Genomic DNA, 24,111 nt, shown 5'->3' with positions numbered 1-24,111 from the left:
TCAGCACCTTCTTCTGTCTCTCCTTTGGTTTTTCTCCAGGAACCCTGAGGCCCTTTCTTGGGCTCCCTTTCTCTATATTCCCCCACCTCCAGAAGCCACTCCCTGACATTGCTTTAACTTTCCCCCACGGTTGTAGGTAACTCTGAAATGTATAGCTCCAGTTCCCATATTTCAGTCTTCCTGCTTGAGGTCTCCACTGGGATATGAGAGAGGATCTTAAAATTCAGCTTGTGGGAAAGAGACACATCTCCTCCCCCATGTTCTCCTTACTTTCTTATTTTTGCTCATGACTTCACTATTTTCCCACACACCCATTTTTTAAACTGAATTAGTATTTCTCTATGATCTCTGAGCCAATTAAGTGCTGAGTCCTTGGCAAGACCCTTTAAGGTCTCTTCAAATTGTCTTTTCCTGTTTCTTCCTGTGCCTCACCGATTTTTTCTCATCTGAATAACTGCTTTATCCCCCTAACCATTCTTCTTGGCTCTGTCCTCTCTCCAGTCTCTTGGTGTCCATAACATTTTACTTTCTAAAGCATTTTTCTGCTTGCCTGTCTCACTCAAAACCTTCACTAGTTCATTTCTTCCTTGTGAGTTAAGGAAGTGTGTGAGTTAAGGAGTGTGGAAGCACCACTTCCACAACCGTGGTCCATATCACCCTTAAGATGAGTGGGGGGGACCTTCCAATCTTATCCTCTAGAAACATCTCCAGTTAATGTGTTCAGCTCTGCCCAAAGAGCCACCAAGCATCTCAGGGAGCATGCTCCATACTTTCCCATTTCAATGCCTTTGTTCTTGCCATTTCTCTCATTGGTGGCATCGCCCATCCATGTTTTTTAGAGCCTGCCCTTCAAGGTTCATCTCAAAACCAGTCATTCAGTCAAGCTTGCCCTACTTCCTTTAATTTGTAATTATTACCTCTCCTTTACACCCCATTAAATTTCCCCATTAAGTGTTTGTATTTCTCATTCTGTATCTGTTGCAGTGTTTTGAATATTTTTTCTGTCTCCCCTAGAATGTTGCAGTTGGCGGGGGGGGAGGCGGTGAAGAGGTGGGTCATGGGTTCTATATAATTCAATCTGCCAACTATGCAGGGTCATCATAAAATAGGTAATACAGTGGTTAAAAACACAGATTTTTGGACTCAAACAATCTTAGCTCTTCTACTTATCATGTGCTAGTTAAGTAGTGGCTTAACTTCTCCAAGCCTTGATGTCATCTTTAAAATGGGAATAGTAAGGGTACCTGCCTTAAGCCTTGTTACAAGAATTAAATGAGATAATATGCACAAAGTGCTAGTGTGGGGCCTGACATAGGGTCATCATCCAAAGAATGTTCATCAGTGTTCTTTTTGTAGTCACTGTACATGTAGATGCACAAGAACTTGACTAGAGTGCATTAGAGGGGGACTTCTAGCTAAAGACCAAGGTAGAAGGCAAAGTATTATATTAAATAAGACCTCAAAGTAAAAGCCTGTGTTAGGGAAGAGGCCCACATGGATGGAAGTGTTACTCAGCTCTGCGTCTCTGCATCCCATATGATGATACAGGGCAGGTACCTAATAATCATTGGTTGTGCTCACATTATTAACCAATAAGGCACCATTTATGTATGGCGATCGTGAGGACGGAGATCAGACAGTGAAGGAAGCTCATTGTCAACCAACTTCTGTGCAGCGGTCTTGACTCACAGATAGTAAGTTGGCCTGATTTTGTGACTGCAGCTAAGGACACTGTGTCTTCTAAGGACTTTATGGACAGATTGCTGAACGTGTGCTTAGGTAGATTTACTGAAGTATGTGCCTGAGAAAGTGCATTTCTGAAAGCATCCTTTTGACTATTCCTAAGTATAGATTTGTATAATACTACGTACGGCTTAATCAGATCTTTGGGACAAAATGAGCAAGAGAGAGATGGTAATAGTAGGTTCAGTCTGTACACTCCCATTGAAAGCTTTTCCTTGGGTACTTTAAGAAAAAAAGTTATATTAAAAACAAAAAGTAATGGGATTCCCAGACAGAGATCTGTGTTTAAATGGCATTAAGGCTGTGGTTCAAATCAACAAAAGCCAGGAAATCCAAAGTTAACCTTTATCCAGACTGTTAGGCCATTTTTTCCAACTCTGTGTGCTTGTGAGTAGCTTTCCCTTTGAATTTCCTGGCTCTGGCAACCAAGTCACTTTGAATTACAGTACACCGGGTCTGCTATTTAATGGGATTGTACCCTGAGGTTATACGCTTACTTGCAAGTGCTTTTCTGTGTCACTGTAAGCCCAGGAGCCAGGAACCTGGTATTTTGTTCTTCCAAATTCCTAAGGTTCAGTCCTGCCCTATATCCAGGTAGAAGGACTTGTGGAACATTTGTGTTGCTGACACTGATATGGTTTAGTATTACAGCTTATATCTCCTGGTTATAATTCAAATTCATTTTTATGTGTTTCTTTTCTCTCTTTTCACCAGACATGGCGATGACTTGATTGTAACACCTTTTGCCCAGGTATGTATTCTGCTGACCCTGGCTTGCTCTCTCTCCCTCTGCCCTGGGCGTAGTTTCTAAGTGTGGCCTCTGAACCTGCCCTTCGTCTCCCTTTGTTCCTAATCATCTGTATCCCTGTCCTTGCAGGTCCTCGCCAGCTTGCGAAGTGTGAGAAACAACTTTACTGTACTGACAAACCTTCACGGAGCATCCAGCAAGTAAGTATGTACTTTTTGTGGAGTTCCGAATCCCTTCCATAAAGGCAACAACATTGAGCCACATTAAAAAGAACAACAACAACAACAAAAACTATCGCATGAAAATTTGGCCTGCAAACTGGGTTAGGACACGTGATGAAATTTAAAAATAGGATAGAGCACCGTAGTATTTTAGAACTGGTAAGACGTTAGAAATTAGTCTGAATCTTGTGAATCTTTGCATCCTTAACACTTAGTAGACAGTAAAGAGTTCAACAAATGGAAGAGTGAGACGAGGATTTTTGTTGACATTTACATTTACTACTTTGGAAAGTATGAATACTTAGCAGTAACAGCCGTAAATTCTACTAAAATCCTTTTGGAATAGCTATTAGTGAACTCAGAGATTCAAATGCAAGATTAAAGGTAGCAAAAAGTTCAAGTCCAAGTTGCCTTTTTTTGATACTGTATAAACAGGTTCATATAATTTGGTGAATAAGAGTGAAGTTATCTTCTTCTCTGCCTCCAAATAACCATATAACCTTGGTCATTTCAATGAATATTGCTGAACCTTGGTCTCCTCATCTTTATAATGAAAGGTTTGAACTTGATATTCCCACACAACTTTCTCTTCCAAAATCATTTCCATCTGTGAGTCTAAGTGCTGTGCAGTTCATTATCCATCATTTAAAAAGGTCATCACAGGACTCAGAAGGTCCTCGAATCAATGACCTCAGAATGGCACCCAAGGCACCTCATGATCCAACTCAAGTTAGTGCGATGGATAGTTGATTGGGTTTATATCTGATGCTGTAGACACAAAGCTAGAGACTTGCCCAGCCTCTTTGATAATGATATGCCCTGTTTGTTCATTTATTAAATGATTCACCCAAGAAGTATTTATTTAGTATATACTATCCATCCATGCATTCATGTATGTTTTTGACAAATATTTGTTGAGCACTGCCTTTTACCAGAAACTGGTAATGTAATAAGGACTGAAACAGACAAGTTTTCTGCCCTTTCAAAGCTTGCATTCAAGTAGGAGGTTCCAGAGCATATGCTGGTGAATAATCAGCCCAGGTCTCTGGCCACATGGGATCACATTCTAACAACTGTAGTCTGATTTTTTCGTGCATGTTCTATTTCCCATCCTAATTGTGGACACTATTCTCTCTTCCTAAACTGTCTCTCCCCACCTGCCAGTGATGGTCTGGCTAAATCCTACTGGTCTCTTACAGCTCATCTCTGGTATCACCTTCACTGGCATGCTTCCCCGGACCCCACCGAGCCTGGCTGAGTGCCCCTCCCTGGCCCCAGAGCATTCTCCCAACCTCATCACACTGTTTATGGCCTTCTGCCCACCAGTAGACTTCATGTCCTTTGAGAGGCCCCTTTAGAATTACATTTACGCTCCTCGAATTTCCAAGATGTAGCAAAATGCCTGAAGCGTAGTGTATGCTGCATGAATATGAGTCACACATATAAGATTTTATTTATTTATTTGACAGAGAGAAATCACAAGTAGGCAGAGAGGCAGGCAGAGAGAGAGAGGAGGAAGCAGGCTCCCTGCTGAGCAGAGAGCCTGATGTGGGGCTCGATCCCAGGACTCTGGGATCATGACCTGAGCCAAAGGCAGCGGCTTAACCCACTGAGCCACCCAGGCACCCTGCATCACACATATAAATTTTTGAACAAATAATTGCTGGAGAAAGACCCCCAGTGACTGGGAAAATTATTTTTTCAGGAGAGATTCCTTTTTTTCTTTACATACTAGGGCCTCTGGGGCCATACCTATTGATTTCAGAACCCAGTCCAAACACTTGACAGTTAGTGACTTGGGTACAACTTCTCTACGTCTCAGTTTCCCAATCCGTAAAATGGGTTGCTCTAAGGTTGAAATGAGTTGATATTTGTAGAGCACTTATAGCAGCATCTAGCCCATTGTAGATGCTCCATAAGTGTGAGCTATTGTAACTGATAGTTAATCTGTCTTCCTGAATCCAGACAGTGTGACACTTTGGAGTTTTCACATCCAATATCTCAGTTAGAATCACCATAAATGCTCCGTATGACAGGTGCTGTTGCCCCCACTCTGTGGATGAAGCGACAAAGCCTAGGGAGTTTAAATGACTCCCACAGGAACATACCATTGCTGGTGAAGGGCAGAATCAGACCTGAAGCCTGATATCCTGACTCGCACTGCAGTGTACTTTGTAAGGAAAAATGGTTGTTTTCTTCCTGTGTAGGGGAAAACCCAGTTCTTCCTGTGTTTTTCTTCCCTGGGAGTCTCCCTGAGTAACAGAAAACGCTTCACTTCTGACACTCTGGTCACCAAATGTGTGGAGGTCCCCTGTTCTTGCAATGACAAGCAAGTCTCGGACACCAGCTAGGTGTCCTACAATTTAACTTGGTTCTGACACTATCTACCTGGAGATGCCATCAGATCCTAGATTAAAGGCTCCATCCCACAGGACTGCGTCCCACTCAGATGTCAGTCATCCCTCAGGTTATCACCTGTGCTATTCACCTATGGCATACAGATCGCAGCTGCCAACAGGCCCCTCCTCAGGTTCAATTAATTTACCAGAGTGGCTCACGGAACTCAGAGAAACACTTAACTTTACCAGTGGACTAAAGGACATGATAAAGACACACATGCACAGCCAGACGAAGAGCTACCTAGAGTGAGGCTGGGAGGGTCCTGAACACGGGAGCTTCTGTCTGCGTGGAACAGGGGGGGCATCACCCTCCTAGAATAGGTATGTTTGTTCACCAGCCTCGAAGCTCTCAGAACCCCATACTATTGGGATTTTAGGGAGGCTTCATCACATAGACATGATCGATTATTAACTCTTGTTTTTATCCCCTCTCCCCTCTCTGGAGGATGAGAGGTAGGGCTGAAAACTCCAAGCCCTTAATTGGGCTTGGTCCTTCTGGTGACCAGCCCCTCCCTGAAGCCTACCCAGAGTTGCCTCATTAGAACAAAAGATGCTCCCAGTGCTCTTATCACTTAGGAAGTTACAAGAGTTTTAGGAGCTCTGTGCCAGGAATTGGGGGCAGAGACCAATATATTCTATTTCTGTTACCTCACATCTTTGCATTTCCTATACCCATTACATCTTTTTGGTTATGGGAAGAAAGCTCCAAAGGTTTTTTTAACAGAGTCATTTAGGAAGAACTTATGGAATAGATGAAGGTCAGAGAACCCAAAGGCAGAGACATAGTCTAGGAGAGTGTTTTCAGGAATTTAAGTATTAGGAATGAATGGGGCACTTGTGTGGATCAGTTACTTAAGCATCTCACGCTTGATTTCGGCTCAGGTCATGATCTCAAGGTCCTGGAATAGAGCCCTGCTTCAGGCTCCTCGCCGAACGTGGAGCCTGCTTGAGACTCTCTCTTTCTTTCTCTCTGCCTCTGTCTCTCCCCCCACTCTCTTTCTCTCAAAATAAATAAATAAGTAATTTTTTAAAATTGTTAAAATATTTGGAGCAAAGCCCTGGACCAAGAGATGATGGAGGTGGGAACTAGGGAGGAAAGATTAATAAAGATACATTTCAATGGCTCCTTTGGTCTAGCAGAACTCAAGGTCATCGTACTGCATCGTACTGCACAGCCCCAAGGCAAGGATAGGGGATGTTTTCAGTTACTTTGTGTTAGCAAGAACTTGAATATTCTTTTTCTGTAACTATGGGGGCATTCAGCCTAACCATGTTGAATAATAGGCTATGTCAGCTCAAGCTACTCTCTTGAGAATCAGGTCTTTCCAGAGCCTTGAGGGTTTTGAAACACATAAAACCTCAGGAACTGGAGTACCCTAAGACCACAACTGTCGCATACAGAGCTGACTCTGAGTCCATTTTCACACTGTGGCTTAGGACCACTCTCCAAATCATGGCCCTTTACATTGCCTTTAGTCCACACCAAACCATACTCACCAAACAGACTAGATCTCCAGCAGTAGGATAATTCTATCTGGTGATCTTTCTCCAGTCCATCCCCATATTTCTACAGAGTTGATCCTCTTATTGATTCCAAGTATTTTCTTGAAACCAACACCACCTAACCCAAGTTCAAGTCAGGGCACATGTACTACTAGAGTTCACCAGGAGTTGACCTTACCTATCTAGCTCGGGCTGAGAACTGAATGATGGGCTTTAGTTACAAGTGAAGCAGCCTAGCAGGGGCAGATTGGAAAACTGAGTGTTCATTTAATGCAGTCCATCCTATTCCTAGTCAGTATCCTCAAAGAGAGAAAGAAAAAACCGAGGACAAGAAAAATGGGTCCACCATACTGAGAGCATTTCCCCCACATATTCATTTGTCTTAACAACTGAAACTGTAAGATTTGTGGAGCTCACAAGTTGCTTTCTGGGGTATTTGACATGGGTTCCAGGGGTGCCACTCCTTGCCCTAAATGTAACATTTAAGCCATAATTCTGTCCTTGGAATGGTTTTCTTGAGACATTTGGATAGTGTGCTTTATTTTATGAAAAGGACTCCCACATAGAACTATACTTCTCATAAGTCAAGATTTCCTTTATCTTTTGGCTCTTTGCTCTGCACAAAAATAGCTCATTGTCTGCCTGAGCTTTACCACCCAAAGGGTGAAAATCTCAGTTTCTGTTGAGGTGATTTCCTTGCACTTCCATGAAATGTTCCATTGAGAGATGCTTGATTGGGCCTGTATTTCTTGGCTTCAAATTAAAACCTATTATTTCTTTAGTCCCAGGAGTTAATTTTGAAAATATGGCTTTCATTTAGAGCTGTTAATTCAGATAAGCATCCCCAAAGCATTTACTGGCTTCAGCTGATGGAGAAATCACTTACGAGTGAGAATACCCACCATTCTTCAGTCTCATCAGCAGGGAATAGAGCAGCTGGGAGCAAAGAGGCATCCCCCATCATTCAACTATGCCTCTAACATCACAGAAATTACCAGTGGCTATCAGAAAATTATGTAACGTCTCTGTATCAACATTCTTCCGAGGCATAATTTAATCAACATGCATGTAATCTCTGAGAAAGAATTAATAACCACTTAATTTTGTTTTCAATGTATATCTTTCATTGCTTTATGTCCTTTGGCATGGGATTTAAATTAGCTGAGAATAATAAAATCTTGAGCACTCAGAGGGGAAAGAACCCAGCCAAATTTCCTCAGAGTAAGTGAGGAAATATATGTACAAGTGCTCACACAGGAGCTGGCACATTGTAAATTAGCAGTAAATGTTAGTTGCCGCCTGCTTTCCCCAAGTGAGGAAGAAACCGAGAGGTTCAGTGAGTTGCTGCAGGCTATGCAGTTGGAACGTGCCAGAGCCAGGATTAGGATTCCTATCTTCTTATTCATAGTCCAGTTCTTTCTCCACTGTGCTTTTCAAGGCTGTAAAAAATTAACTGCTATGGCCAAATTATCCTTCATTTTAATATCACCATCTTTAATCCAGGCATATAACTTCTTATGATTCTTGTATAAGTTAGGGACCACTGGGCAACCAATGCCATTTTCTTCTGGCACTCATGACACTTTCTCATTGCCACTCTTCATGCCCTGTAAGCAATAATGCAGCTTCCAGAAGTCATTCATTCATTCAAGGTGTGTAGAGCCTCTTCTTTGCACCAGGTCTTGGGAATAAGTGGTAAACCAAATAAATGTGGTTCTTGCCTTTGCAAAGCTTACCCACACAGATGCTTATCTGAATTAACAACTTGAAATAAGAGCTAGGTTTTCCAAATTAACTCCTGGGACAAAGGGATTTATGTAATTTGTGTCATTTTCAAGAAGTCGTTGTGAGAAACGGGTGCTGCAAGTAGCCAAACTATGAAGAAAGTCGAGATTCCCAAACATTTTAAGGTTCCCTTGTTCCATGTCTCCTTGCACAAAAGCCTCTTTGGAACTCAGGAAGATAGGGAAAATAAAATTATTAATGACATGTTATTAATCCAATGAATACATATTGAATACCTCTATCACAGCCAATATAAAAAGGTCAATTCTAAGGTTACTAAGATGAACAAGGTCTAGTCTTTGCTTCAATTTCTCGCAGGTGAATTGAGGAGGCAGACAAGAAAATAGGAACTGTAGGAACTGCAAGACAGTCTGAGCAGTGCTAGGACTGGGCAAAGGCAGCCAGCCACAAGTAGCACCAAGGGTGACTACTCACAGTGGGGAAGGCGCAGTTGAAGAAGTGATGGCTGAGGGGAATCCTTGTACCTGGGAAGGAGTCTGCCACTTACAAAGGAGGAAAGGAGTGAGCAAAGCAAAACATATGCAAAGGCCCAGTAACGTGAGCACATGCTAGGTTTGTGGGAATAGTGAGTGGTATGTAGAACTGAGACTGTAGAGGAAAAGGAAACCAGATAAAACATTCATGTGGTATTTGGCTCCTCAAATGATTGTCACATCAAGGGTTCATTCAACCAACAGTTCACAAACATCTATGGAGTGCCCACTATTTGTTGGGGAGGTTAGTGGGTCCTACAGAGGATATATGGAAAGGAGTTAGCCGTGGATCCCCCCCCCCCGCATCAGTGGGGTCACAGACTAGTGGTGGGGGTAATGTGCACACATATGAGTTATAACAGGAGGAAATAACCCACAAAGATACAAAGCACCATGAGATATTAGAAGAGGGGTCCATTTTAGCTAACATGATGACATCCTTTGCAAAAGGTGGCATTTCATTTTGAAGGTACGATTCTGACACCAATTACAATGTGTGGATTTTTTCCCTACACATCCAAGCACTTTTCCCTTACTGCCAGCTGAGTGCCCTACCATTCAACTTAGGTCTGACACTGTCCACCTGGAGATAGCATCAGATCCCACAGATTAAGGGCTCAGTCCTGCAAGACTCTCCGCACTTCAGCCACCAGGTGCAAGTCCAGTGTGCTATCAGTGCTTGTGACCCACTGACAGTAGATCAGAGACTCCCATGACCCACGCCCCACCCCACCCCCGTCCTGGGTTTTATTAATTTCCTAGAGTGGCTCACAGAACTCAGAAATATTTTACTAACTAGAATACTGGTTTATTATAAAAGGATATAATTAATTCAGTAACAGCCAAATGGAAGAGATGCAGTCTCCTGGCATTCACTGTCCTGGAGACACTCCAAACCCAGTCCTTTTGGGGTTTTATGGAGGCTTTGTTCCATAGTCGTGATTGATCAAATCATTGGCCACTGATGACTGAACTCAATCTCCATCTCCTCCAGAGGCCTGAAATGGGGCTGAAAATGCCAGCCCTCTAGTCAGGTGGTTGGTTCCCCTGGCAGTCAGCCCCCATCTTTAGATTACCTAGAGGCTTTCCATAAATCTCATTAACATACCAAAGGACACTTTTTATAACTCTCTTCAACTTTCCCAGAGTTTGAGGACCTCTGTGGTAGGAATGAAGACAAAGATCAAATATACATTTCTTATTCTAAATCACAAAATCACAGAAAGGTAGGTGATACTGACATGTGTGGATTTGCAGTGGGAGAGCTGCCCTTCCAGAGGAAAAGCCTGAGTGGTGTCAGGAGAGGGGTAGCACATGTTCACAGAAACATAAGTGCTCAAGTTTGTCCTAGGCAAATATGAGTTAGTCCATCCTTCCTTCTGTTCATCCTTCCTTCCTTCCTTCCTTCCAACCTTCCTCCTTCCATTCATACCATTCATTAAGCATTCACTGAGTTCTTGGCATATGAAGGACCATCCTGGGTCCCAGGGATCCAGTAGTAACCAAGTCGTTCCCTGTCTGCATAAATTTTATATTTAAACTACGGAGTTCTATATTGAACACTACTTAAGGCCTATTTTAATTACAGTTTTAAAGTGCTATTAAGGAGAAGCACAAGATACTTGAGATCAAACAGCCAGTCAATGGTTTGAGATGAAATGTCAGGAATTCCGACCGATAAGCTGGAAAAAGTATGTTGGGGCCAAAGAGCGGAGGACTTTGAATGCTAAGCTAAGGAGTTTGGAATTTAATCTCTTAACTTTTCCTGAAAAACAGCCCTCAGTATGACTGCAGGTATTATCAGCAGATGGAATAGTGGAAAGAGAATGCACTTTGGGTTCAGGAAGACTTAGCTTTGAATCTCAGCCACGCCAGTTACAAACGACAAGTACCTCAGCGTGTTTCTTAACCTCTTCACCTGTGCTTCGGTTTCCTTCTCCTTAAAATGAGATGATTATATTCCATTGGAAGCTAAGAAGGACCTAGCATGATGTTTAGCAAAAAAGAAAAGTAATTGTTGGAGGGTGATTGTTCTTCCCCTGTTACACAAGAAAATGTCAGGCCACGGAGGGTTTAAAGGCACTTTGCCTAGGATGACCTAACTAGGAAATGTTCTGTAAGTGTGATCCCTGTCCGTCAGAGCCTGCAGCTATCAGGTGTGCTACCTAGAAGCTGGATGGCCCCTGATGGATCTGGGAAGAGAACTTGTGGCCATCCCAGTAGCGAGACCCTTTCTCCACAATATCCTTGCGGGCCATTCTCTGTCATTTAGAACATGGCTTCCTTCCTAAAACGTGGTTGTGTATCAGAATTCACAGATCTATGTGAAAAATACAGATTCCCAGATACTGCAATAGCCTCTCTGGGGTTGGGGAAGGGAATCATAGTTTTAACGGCTCGCCAAGTGAGTAAGACACTCGTCCATGCTTGAGAACCACTGACTGGCCTCGCATCTCCCTCTCTCACTTGTTGCTAATATCCTATTGCTTTGTACTGGGGCAGATAGCCCTCTGTTCCAGTGGCTCTGAAAATGGGCTCCCAGACCAGCAGTATTAGTACCACCGGGCACTTTTAGAAATGCATCCTCTCAGGCTTACCCCGGGCCTGTTCTGTCAAACGCCCCGGGGACTGCGTCTAGCAGTGGGTGTTAGCAAAGCCTTCTAGGTGATTCTGATGATCCCAGAGTTTGAGACCACTGCTCTAGACTATTTCGGTGATGCTCCCCTGTAATGCACTGGGCAGAAGTTCTACAAAGCATGAAAAGGTTGGTGAGACCAGTAAAAGGGGAGGGGGTGGGGGCAAGAGGGGCAGGATTGGGAAATGAAGAAGAAAAAAAGAAAAACAGAAACCAAAAGGTGGAGCCCAGTATTTGTGGAGCCTGCGTTTGTTTGCTTGCTTCATTGGACTCTTGACATCAGCAGGCTCATTACAATGTAGAATAATGCCCAGTTCCTCTGCGAAAAGACCACTCCAGAGGTTAAGGAAGCCGGATTCCTGTTCCTGTGTGACTTTTGGCAGCTGATTTCATCTCTCTGGGTCTCAGTTTCCTGAGGTGCAAAAGGGAGGCCCAGACTGATTGGTCTCTAAGGACTCCTCTGGCATGACTTTCTGCAGAGCTGCCAAAGGAATCGGGATCCACTCTGACATTTGGTGTTATTCCTGAGCAAGCGTATTGTCTGAGGGCCCCCCTGGAACAGTGAAACCTGAAACAGAGGGTCTGGTTAGGGACCTGGAGTAAATGACTTCCTTCCTGAAGAGTTGGAGCCTAGGGAAATTCCAGGCCATCTGGCTGTGAGGAGATTGCAGTCATCTACCAGTGTTATGGGAGACGGCCTTCCGGAGATAGCATTATGTCATCTGATAACTCATTATGACCTGGAAAACTCCTCAGTGATCTCGGGGGTGGGGGACAGAGGTAGGGAGACGTGAAGGTGATATTCACACAAAGACTCAGGCCTTCTTTCCTCTTGATCTCCACAGGAGGTCCCCAGCTGCCGCTAGTCAGCCACCTGTCTCCAGAGTCAACCCGCAAGGTAAGCCGTATCACATTGTGTGTCAAAATAATCAAGGTGTCATTTGTGTGGAAACTTTTTTAGGATCATTGCACTTGTTTGCATATCATGGCCCTCTAAAGTCTCCTGGTGACTTTTCTCAAAGGCATATTGGAGCTTTCCTTCATTCCACATAAAACCCAATGAAATAGTTTTTGGTCATACGAGCACCTGGACTTTCAGGCTGTGATGGATGTGTGGTAATGGGGCTTCCCAGAAGGGAGGCAGGAGGTGGAGATGTACTGATAGTGCAACTTCACCTCAGCTTGCTGGGCCCCCATAAACTCCAGGACAGCTGACTTCAAAGGCCCTGAGGGGCCCCCAGTTTGGCCTGAGCATCCCACAGGGTGTGCTAGTGGTTTTCCTCCTAGCGTCAGCTCTAGGTCCCACTTGAATCCACATCCTTTCCAGGTGTGAAACCAAAGGCTCTTCCAGGTCACAGATCATTTCCCTTGGAGGTCATCCAACTTTGTTCCTCAAATGTGTGTGTGTGTGTGTGTGTGTGTGTGTTTTAAGAAACCCAACGTCTCATCTTTCAGTGCTGTGCATATGCTTTCCATGCAGAGTGGAGAGTTGGGCTATGCAGAAAGAACCCTTCGGATACAGATCGAACAGTAACTCTACTTGACATAAGATGCTACCAGTTACAAGTCCAAAATGGCATTTCCCACCTTGACTCTGTCCCCACTAGTGTGATGGTGGGCCTGAGTAAAACCACAGGAGAAACAAGTCAGATGAGCTCTGTTGAGTTGGTCTAACACCAAACAGCATTGCCTCAAACACTTCTCTCTTTCCGGCTATGCTATTTCCCCTTGCTTTATCCTTAATGATCTTCCTTTCTTGCATGTTGTATTCTCCCCCGGCATCACAGCCATGAGGATAACGGAAATAATATAAAAGCCCAACTCCTAAAAACAAAGGAACAAAAACCTAGGTTCCATTGGCTCATTGGCTTCAGAAGTATTTACGGTACACACTTTTAAAAATATTTTTGTTAGAAAAAAGATTGAGAACGAGACTCAAGGTGAAAGGAAGATACTAAAAAGGTAAGTTTGCCTCTAGAGCCCAGTGATATGAAACAGAGAGAAGAAAATAGTACTCTGTCCCCGGGCTTCAAAAACCTGGTGTGCTGATGTCCTATTTCCTTTAGAAGTTTGATAAAAGGAAACAAAATAGACTGTTTGAACATATAACTGGTGTTACATAGTTGGAGATCAAAGGAGGTGGTTTTGAAACTCCTATCATTTCATCATCTTAGCTCACCAGTGAGACATCATCGCTCACATTTCTGTTAGGCAAATGTGCTAAGAAGCTTTTGACATCAATTTGAATATTTAAACTGTTTTCTTTTTCTTGTAATAAATACTGACAAACATTAGGAGAATATGTGATATTTACGGCTCTATAAATTAGCTCATTAGCCAGAGATGTTGTTGGAAAGATCATTTTGTGATTATTGGCACAGTAACTACTGCTTGGCAACTAGGGATTCTTTTGCTAAATTCTTTTAAAACAATGGAGCAAAGAAATGACAATACCACTTAGGCAATTTGTTTTCGTCTGTCTTTGTGGCAAACTACAAAAATTCTGGCTTTTCATCGGGAAGAGAATGTAGCGATACCAATTATTACGTAATTATAGGTTTCAAAATCTCCTTAACGCTTAACCACAGCCAGAAAAGGAAGGAGGACACACACATCCTGTGTTTTGTTCTTATTATCAGCTTAAATAAGTCAGGCAGATTTTTCCTGGTATTTTAATATTTATCAGCATGTGACAAAGAGGTGTGTTTAAATAGAAACGTTAAAAGGGAATGAAAAGTAGCTCAGAGCAAACAGAATTGAATGCTGGAGTACTGCTTTTAAAAGATGATTTTTCATGATAATAAGATCAGGTTTTCATCTATTATCACTAAGTTGAACCCATGCATTTCAGTTGAAATCCAAGATAGAAGATACAAGAATTCCATGATCATTTAAACACATTTAGCAACAATCCAGTTTGGTAGGAAAGCCTGACTGACTTAGGTTGTAACTCTTCTTGGATAAAAAGCAAGTATAAGACAGAGACAGAGAGAGAAAGGGAAAAGCCAAATATTTTTTAAATGCTTTTTTCCCATTCATCTAAATGAAGGGAATGCAATTCATTTTAAGAACTACTTGTCAGAACCCCTGGTTAAATTGGTACATTTGCTCTTACAAATGGATCACTAACTGAAGTAATTCATGGGGGAAATAAAAGCAAATTGCTTAGTCTTCAGTACCTTTATTCTCACCGTTTTAACCAAGGTTACTGATCTTTTCAGCTCTCGAGGTACAGCACGAGTTTCCCTCCTCTGCAAAGAATCCCAATATTTTTTTTTTTTGAATCAGCATAATTGCTCCTTTTTGTGTGCTATGGCAACAATCCCATTCTAGGTTATATTGTAATTCATGGCTAATGTGTCTCCTGCTTTGCAGCACCTTGACAACAGGAGCTGTACCTTATTCATCTCTTTATCATTCAAAATTCATTGGCATAGCTATTTTCACGTAGTAGGAAGACAGTAAATCTTGATTTGACCAGAACTGCATAATGTTCGCAGAGTTTATCTGAAGAAAAATGTTCATAAATTAACTTTTAATAATGAGTCAATATTTTTATCTCTGTAGGTATGAAAAAAATTCAACTGTGGCTTTTTTGCTATGAAAAAAATCAGTTACTGCATTGAAATGAAAAGAGGTTTGAAACACACTCTGTTAACAGCATATATAGATACATAATTGTGCGGTCCTGTGGGTTTTGGACAAAAAGAGTTAAATGCAAAAAGTTGGCATTTTTGCACTTTGAATAGCAAAGCCAGAGTAAAGTAATTGAGAATTTAAAATGCAGAAAGTATAGCAGCATGGAAATGATATGCTCCTGCTTTAAGGAGAAAGATGCACTAAATCCTCCTGGGAGTATTGAAATGCTAAGGCTGTGGAGTGTGGGGAATATCTCAATTTTTATCACATTTTGCCTTTTCACGAGCAGGAATTCCAGGCCTTTTCTACATGCTGCATCAGGATTGGAACAAAAAGAGAAAAAAATAGAAGAAAGAACACTCCAAAAACAAGGCAGGCTTCTATCATCTGTACACATTCAACATGGAAACTAAAAGTCATTTTTAGGATTTCAGGCCTCAAACTATTTTCAACAGAAAAAAAAGAAACAGATTATTGAGGAAAATCAATGTGTGTGTGTGTGTGTGTGTGTGCGCGCGCGCGCGCACGCATGCACAAGTGGGTGGGTGACTATGTGTATGTATGTGTGTGTGTAGGATAATTGTCTCACTTTCCCACCCATTCTATCCCTTGCCTTTGTATGCATTTCAATAGAGAGTACAGATATGTCATGGGAAGCAAGAATTTCCTAAAAAGATAAATCATCAGGGGTTTACAGCCTTTATAAAATGACTCTTTGCTTTACAAAAGGGTGAGAGAAGTATTCCTTTTAATGGCCAACACCTCTGATTCACATAAATGTGACTTTATTGATAATATATATTGTATATACAGTGTTTCAGCAGTCAAATTGTTGTGTAAGGTGGGAGAGTCTATATTAATCTTCCCATTCTAAAATTTAACAATAAACATATTGAACAAGAACATCACCAATATAACATGTCGGATGACATAAAGAACAACTCCCAAGTCCATGGGTCATTGGAAATGATAGCAAAACCATGCCACGAAGATGATTAGAGAATTGCCTGAGGACTTCAGGCTGGACTGCCGCAGACCCAGAGTCTCTCCCAGCCTGGGTCTCCAAAGCCTTGGTTTACAATGGTTTTCAACACCAGTCCATTAGACATTTTTCAAGAAAAGCCTGTAAATGGAGAAATAAAATGTGATAACAGAGGACTTTCCAGTATGTCTGAAATACATTGGCCTAAGTGAGAAACAGACTCAAATAGTCAGTGCTCATGGGAATCCCTTTCTTCTATTATGTGTTCAGGCCATTCTGTGGGGAGGAAATGATGCTTTTACGAGTTGATAAAACAGAAGAAGGGGCTTTCTGCTAAGAAGCCTATTTCTCAGTATGAGTTCCTCCCATATCTTTACTTGATTATGAATATCCCCTTGAAAGCTCATGGGGGTGTGCCAGATAGAGGTACTGTTGGAGGAGAAGACAAGGGTCTCAGAGAGTTGTCTTGGATTCTAAGAATTTCAGAAAGTCATGACACTGACCAAGTTCTCATTCCTTGCCAGAGCTGCCAGGGCCTGGGATGAGAGATGGACTGTATGTGTTCACTAGTAAAGGGTTCTCTGAGAACCACATCAGTGGCCTGTGTCAGATGACTGGAAATGAAGCCTGGCATAAGCACAACGTTTGCTTGGCTTCTACATTAAGCAAGAGCTCTGAGGTGGGATTACAACACTTATGGACAAATACGAATCAAACCAATCCTGTTGCCAAAGGCCATGGCCATGCATGACAAAGGAGAGACTGGGGGTGAGGGGGAGTAACCAAAAAAAGACGGGTGGGGTGGTGGCAGGAGAAGAAGAAAGAATGGAAAGGAACAAGAGAAAACACTAGAAATCTCAGAGAAGTTTTTCATTAGTGTTCTGATGGTTCTGTGGCCTGAATTATTGGGCTAATTGTCCTAATGATTCACCTCAAGTGTTTAAGCAGGCTGCATACAAAACGATAGGGCAATGCACAAGAAAAGTCCCAGTAATTCTGGGAATAAGTCCCCAAATGGTTGTTTTATAAGAACTGCTTTTGTCTAAAATAGACTTCTTCTGAAAGTTTACCCCAGACCAAGCTATTTACATTGATCTGCAATTATTTCATATATGTCTAAAATTAAGTGTGGGTAGTTGCAAAAACATTGACAAGTCAACTAAAGTATGAACAGTTAAAACGTTACCCTGGAGCAAACACTGCCAGAAATAAAGCCCTGCTCATTAATGGCTATTCCACCAGTTCAAAATTAATTTCCAAATTTAGTGTGAATGCTGCTTCCTGTTCAGTGGACCCCAGTGAAACCTGCAGCATCGAATCTCTCACTTGCTGCGGAAAGACTTGAGTCCGTTCCGGGTTGGCTCCACTCCACGTTTTTGCGCTGCTGAGAAACACCATCCACCCACCCCCCACCCCAAAGTTGGAATCATGCATGTTAGTAAGTATTTCAGTTATGCTATTGACGTCAATGGAGTCATTAAATAGATTGCTGGCCCTCCCAGAGGCAAATCACTGCCAGGGACCTAGATACAGACACGTTTTTTACAAAGACAACCATCAGGTTTTGCTATAGCAGTAAGCCAGAGAAAGGGAAAAGTTTATATTGTAGCAGACCTATCTCCAAACACAGTTTATTTTTTTCTTTTGCGTTCTAGTTCCGGCCTTTCTTTCTCTTTGGTTACAGTAGGCTCAGGCGATGCCCAGATATTGTTGCCTGAGTGTTTTGTGTGCAAAAGCATCTCCTGTCATTGAGACCGTGAGGGGTGGCTCCCCACTTCTGAAAACACGACTCACCTCTAGCTCTACACAGCCCGGCTTGATGTTCATTTGGTGGCATAAATTATCTGGGCAAACCACTATTGTCGGCCAGTAAGGCCGGGTTTGACATATAGTTCCCCAGATAAACAGTTTCTTCTGAACAAACACGCACAGCTCTGTCCTTTCTGCCATTTCTGTCCGCTCGTGGCCGCAGCCCTTCATCTGTGAAACAGGCTTGCAGGGTGCTGCGGCACTGGGGCTCTGAGGCAAAAGGTGGAGGAGGAGGCTAGAAAGAAAGATTCACTTTTCTCAGCCGCCTCATCTGCGGCGCTGCCGCAGGAGGCAGGAGGCTGCCCACGTGCCTGTGTCCTCCCAAACCCCAGCTGCTGCCTACCTCAAGCCTGGTCATGCAGCTCCCAGGCATGTGGGAGAGAGCCCTTCAGGAAACAGCTGGCTCCTTCTGGGTATTTCTGACAGCTCTATTTACCTGGGCAGCCCCAGGAGTCAGAGCCAAAGATTCATCTCACACCTGGACTCCTCTCCCCCACTGCCCCCCCCCAGGCTCAGAGGTAGGGAGCCATCTTGAGCAGACAGCTTTCTTCACATCGGGTCATCTGAACCTGCCATGTTGGTTTCTGCTCTCATCTCCCTTTCTAAACTGCGCTGCCCTACTCCTGCACTGCCCCATTTGCTTATCAGTTAGTGTGTGTGTGTGTGTGTGTGTGTGTGTGTGTGTGTGTACACATTTTACGTATATGTTTGTTTTTCTTTTTTTAGTATGCACTTAAATACCAGACATCTGACCACTGTTGCTGACCCCTATATTCCTGGCTTTGAGTAGTGGCTTCAGAGTCTGTCCTTTATCTCTCTCTTCACCTCCAACAGCCAATCCTTGTAGCCTTTTCTCTAATCAACCCCCTTCCTTTTCTTCCTCACCCCTCCTTCCTTAGTTCAGTGATTCATCCTCCCATGCCTAAACCATTATGTTGGTCCTCCCACTGGGTCTGTTGTCCTCAGTCCTTCCCCATTGGAACCCCCCCACCTCCATTGTGGTACTAGAATTATTCTAAAACCCAGTCATAGTTATTTCCTCAGTTGGCTATCATCTACCTCCAACACAGGAACCCTACTTTTTACAAATCCATTCAGAATTCTGCTTCTAATTCCTTCTTTGTTCTCATCTTTCACTCTAAGCCCCATGTACAGCTGATGGCCAAGATGCCCTGAACATACTGTCCCTTCAATATGCCAGGCTCTTCTTGCCTTTCTGCCTTTGTACATGCGGTTTCCTCTGTCTGGGCTGCCTTTTCTCAAGAATATCACTCCCATATTCAGCTCAGGGATATTCTTACATTGTCAAATGAACCAGCTCTTTCCACTCACTGATTCTTAGATTCTGAGTCAGGATTCAACTAAATACAAAGCCTCAATCCAGAACCTGATACACAGCACCTGCTTCGTAAATGCTAATTCCTTTACTCATCCTCATTTTAAAAGTACATTTCTTATCCTTTAAGACTAAGCATATGTGCCATCTTCTGTATGTGTTCCCTGCAACTCATCCAAAATTACTCTCAATTGTTAATTATCTCCAAATCTCAATTATTGCACTTGCCATATTATGCTGTACTTATTTATTTAATTCTATTCCCTTTTAAACTAAGACTGCTTCAAGTTCAAATACTAATTTTATTTTAATATCCCCAATTTATAAACCATGACCTGGAATATAGTAGATGCTCAGTAAATGTTTATGGACTGAACAAATACAAATGAGTGTATACCCATGCCTGAATCAGAGAGGATTAGAGAGTTCATAGTTGGCTGGTCTAAATATCTTCTAGCTCTCAGACGTGTATACAGTGCTGACATTCCTGGCTAATCTTGACTACACGTAACTTTTTTTCACTTGAAGTAAGCTCTTTATCATCCATTACTTCAGGTGGTATTAAAATAAATACCATAAAAGTGACAGTGTTAAAATAAATACAGTAAAAAAATTACTAAATGTGACTAACTTATTACTCTGTATTATAGCTTAGTGCCTAGTACAGTGCCTGGCACAAAGTAGTATGTTGAATTAAATTGGGCTGGGAATCCCTGGGCCAATACCTTAGACAAGTTACTTCTCAGAAACTCAGCTTTGTTTTGCCTAGAAAGTAGGTGTTTTAATATTCTATCGTGTAAGATTGCTGGGAGGGTTGAATAAGAAAAGCTATCTATGCATATAGTGGTTAAAAGTAAAGACTCTGGAGCTAGACTGCCCCTTTCAGATCCCAGCTCCATTAGTATGTGACCTTGGGAGAAATTGCTTAACCTCTCATGTCCCAATCTCCTCATCTCCAAAATTGGGGTGGACATTTTACATACCTCATATATTGGTTGTAAGGATTAACTGTGTAAACATACAAAAAGCACTTAGAATAGTTCCTGACACTTAGAAAAGTGTCAGTATTAATATCATGTTATTAATCATCCTATGCAAAATGTTTCCCGTAGCTCCCAGCACATAGCAGGTGGTCAGTGTGTGAAAGCTAAGAGCCCAGGCCTGCTGGCAGAAGTCGGGAACCAAAACAGAAAGTCCTGTTCGGATCTGTCTACAATGTTCTGATCTACTTCCCTTCTATAGGAATACAATCTAGAAGGCAAGCTGTCTTTGAAGTTTAAGATTTGTTTCCCCTGAAACCGTACAAATCTGATTACGTGGAAAGACTTGTGTAGGTGAAGGTATGACACCATACAAGGGTGGCTCTTTCTCTTAAAAAAGAGAGATTGCAGGGGCACCTGGGTGGCTCAGTCGGTTAGGCCGCTGCCTTTGGCTCAGGTCATGATCTCAGGGTCCTGGGATCGAGTCCCACATCGGGCTCTCTGCTCGGCGGGGAGCCTGCTTCCCTCTCTCTCTCTGCCTGCCTCTCTGTCTACTTGTGATCTCTCTCTGTCAAATAAATAAATAAAATCTTAAAAAAAAAAGAGAGAGAGATTGCAGAAAATGTTCAGGGTAGACTCTGATAAACTGGATCGTAGTTAACTGAGAGCTTTCTCTTGCCTAAGCGTGAGAAGACTTCACTTAATAGGATAGAGTAATTGCGGCTCTGCCACTCATTACAGTTGTGTTTAAATACAGTGTTCGGGGCTTGGTACATAACTGCACAGACAGGGGCTTTTCAACTCGGGGAGCTCAGCAGAGATGAACAGTGGGAGCTGACACAGAGCTTCCCTTTGGAGAGAAGACAAAGCCCACCAGCAGAGTCCAGCTTAGGGGAGGGCTTTGACGTCTTTTGGAACGATTCTTCTGCTGTCTCTCCATTCCTTCTGAGAATGGGAAGAGGCCCCCTTTTACCCATCTGCCTCTTTCTCTTCCCTTTATTCGCTGAAAGGGAGGGAGAAAAGAAGGTCAGGGTCGGCCTAGAGAAGAACGAACATGGATGTTGGGAAATGGAGGAGGAAGGAAGAGAACCTTCTAAGTTCCCTGTTTTCTCCTGCCTGCATCCCCAAAACCACATGATCCTGGGGGGCAGGGTGAATTCTGCTTGCTTCCTTCTGATCAGCTCCTGGCCAGCACTCTCTGGAGTTGCCTTTCGAGCTGTTCTCGGAAGCCAGGAGCATTTCAGGGAACAGTTTTTCACCCGAGAGAAGAGAAACAAAGCAGGGACTGTCCCCTTGACATAGAGTACAGGCAACAGGACTCACTGGATCTTTTTCTTCATTTATTGTCTTGACTTACTCCCAGCCAAAGCTGTTGACAAGTACCCAACGTCACGCCTCAGAGTTTTGTATACTTTCCTACCTCCTCTGTGGCTGGGTCCATGGCATGAGGTGGGGCCACAGCAATTATCCAGCCGGTTTGATCCTTGGAGGCAGTAACGCAGTCTGTGCCCCCTCCCCCTCACTTGTGCTTTGACTTCACATTTCGGGGATCTAGTCTGGCTAGTGCTGCTTGCCTAGCAAAGCATAGGATTTTGAAAGCCCACCTGCCTGCCTCTGGGTGCAGGTGAGGAGAGGACCTAGCAGTTACTCAACTCCTGATATGTGCCAGGCACTGGGCTAGGCCCTCTGCATGCGTTATCTCGCATAGTTCTCAACGCTGATCTGTCCCACAGGTTGTTGTCCTGATTTCACAGATTTCAAAAAAGAGGCTCAGGGAACACCTGGGGTCTACTCAAGACCACATAGCTAGTGACAAAGTCAGAACTGAAACCTAGGTCTGTATTTCTTGAAAACACATGCTCTTTCCTCTAGTCTAGACCACACTGTCCCTGCCCCACCCCCATAGTAAACCTCGGAAGTTTTAACTGACGGAAAGGGGGATGGTGAGCATTTCACAACAGGAGAGCAAACAAACATACTGAATTACCTACAGCCTTAGTAATTACTGTATAATTTCCAGTTAATTCCTTTATTATCTAGCCATTTTATTGCAAGTAATAAAAATGTGTAAATCTTAAAAGAAATGGCTATTACATGTCCATGTCCATCAATGTTTATTAGATGCTTACTGCATATGAGACACTGTTAGACAGTGGAGGTATACTAGTGAAGAGAAAGAATTTAGAGCCTGACCTCGTGGACCTTATAGCTCAGGAAATATTGGGAAAATAAATACACGATTACACATTTGATCATTATAATGAAGAAAAGTACAGAATACTATAACATTGCCTCACCTTTAAAAATGGGAATAATGCTAGTACTTACCATTAGGATTGTTGTAATATTTAAGTAAGCTGTTAGCCATAAAGCATTTAGAATACTGCCTGCTATCTAGTATTATTTAGCATTTGCTCTAATTATTATTATCTTTAGTTATTATTGAGATTAATGTAGATTAGGGGACAGGAAAGGCCTTTGTAAATGACCTCGAGTTTGCGACCTAAACACTGAGTAGGAGCTGGGTGGGTAGAGATGATAAGTAACACCTTCCAGGTGCTCCAGCCTGAGATCAGGATCAATAGGGTGGCAGTGAAGAACAAGGCCACGAAGGCTGAGAAAGGCCAGGTTGAGCAGGGCATTTGTAGGCCATGGGTAAAACGTGCAAATTTTATTCTTTGGGGGTTAAAGAACATGGGAAGCCACTGAGGTATTTTGAGAAGATTGATGTGATCTGATTTGAATTTCTACTTCTCCCTGAGGCTTCAGTCGAGCTACTGGCACCGCCTTTGGGCTCCTGGGGTCAGGGACAGGGACTTGTGCTTTCTCTCCTGCAACCTTGGCACCTGCCCTTTCCATCCACCTTTGTGGCTAAGCAGACAAGCTCTGGATCCACACTGGCTGAGTTTAGTCCTGGTTCTGTATCTTTCTTTCTGTAGGACTAAAGACAAGTAATTCCATGCCTCTGGACTTTCGTTTCCTCCTTTGTAGAATGAGGATAACAATAGGACCTTCTGCAGAGAATCCTTGTGAGAACGAGCTTGATGTGTGCAAAGGGTTTAGCACAATGACACACAAAGAAAGCGTTAAATCAATGTTAATGTTTTTAATGTATTATAACTGCCTGTTTTCTCGATTACTTATACCTCTAGACTGTGTGCCTAGCACAGGGCAGATGCTCAAAAAATATTTGTTGAAAAACCTCACTGAGGGGTGCCTGGGTGCCTCAGTCAGTTAAGCGTCTGCCTTGGGTTCAGGTTATCATCCCAGGGTCCCCAGATAGAGCCCCACGTCATCGTTGGGCTCCCTACTCAGTGGGGAGTCTGCTTTTCTCTTTCCCTCTGCCCCTCCCCCACTTGTATTCTCTCTGTCTCTCTATCTCAAATAAATAAATAAAATCTTTAAAAAAAATCATTGAAAAGAACGAACAGTGAAAGACAAGTAGTGAAAGGGATTGTAAATAAAAGGAGAAAAAGAGTGCTGACCTACTCATGGAAAAATGGACCTCCTTAAGTCAGGGGTAGATTCTGATGAGGGGAAATTGGCTTTTGGGGACAGAGAAACTGAATGACTTTGCAGCTGCCTGCTTGCTCCAGCTTTGGGGAACTTGAAACAATGTCCATGAGACAAAAATATGTCTCAAGATCTGTGTTGCCAATCTGGATTGCCATCTGCACAAAAAGAAAATTGGGCTCCTTCAAGAATTGCTGCATGCCCTGGGGCTACCTGACCGTCTGGAAGGCGAAGGTGAAACCTCCAGAGTTCTCCATTCTCTGAGTCTGGAGGGCAGTCCCACCTCAGAAGAGCAGAGCACCGTGACTTCCTGTTCAACCCCAC

At 42.9% G+C, this 24,111-nt stretch overlaps 1 protein-coding gene and 1 long non-coding RNA gene across 3 annotated transcripts in view; one reads left to right on the top strand and one right to left on the bottom strand.

The window, feature by feature from the left end:
* The window catches only part of PDE4B (phosphodiesterase 4B), a 449,115-nt gene that overhangs the window by 332,853 nt on the left and 92,151 nt on the right, over positions 1-24,111 (top strand). For both annotated transcript variants that reach the window (XM_047725771.1, XM_047725773.1), the window contains 3 exons: positions 2,458-2,494; positions 2,621-2,691; positions 12,374-12,426. In XM_047725771.1, the coding sequence (XP_047581727.1) occupies positions 2,458-2,494; positions 2,621-2,691; positions 12,374-12,426 (161 nt within the window). The remainder of the gene's footprint in view (positions 1-2,457; positions 2,495-2,620; positions 2,692-12,373; positions 12,427-24,111) is intronic.
* Positions 15,910-18,513, bottom strand: LOC125097771 (uncharacterized). The gene is made up of 3 exons (XR_007126608.1): positions 18,302-18,513; positions 17,944-18,193; positions 15,910-16,290 (listed from the first exon to the last, which is right to left on the bottom strand). It is a non-coding gene; the product is annotated as an uncharacterized LOC125097771 (long non-coding RNA).

This window comes from Lutra lutra, chromosome 4, assembly GCF_902655055.1.
Source record: "Lutra lutra chromosome 4, mLutLut1.2, whole genome shotgun sequence".
NCBI classification, from domain to species: Eukaryota; Metazoa; Chordata; class Mammalia; order Carnivora; family Mustelidae; genus Lutra; species Lutra lutra.
This window is presented reverse-complemented; position numbering and strand designations above follow the sequence as displayed.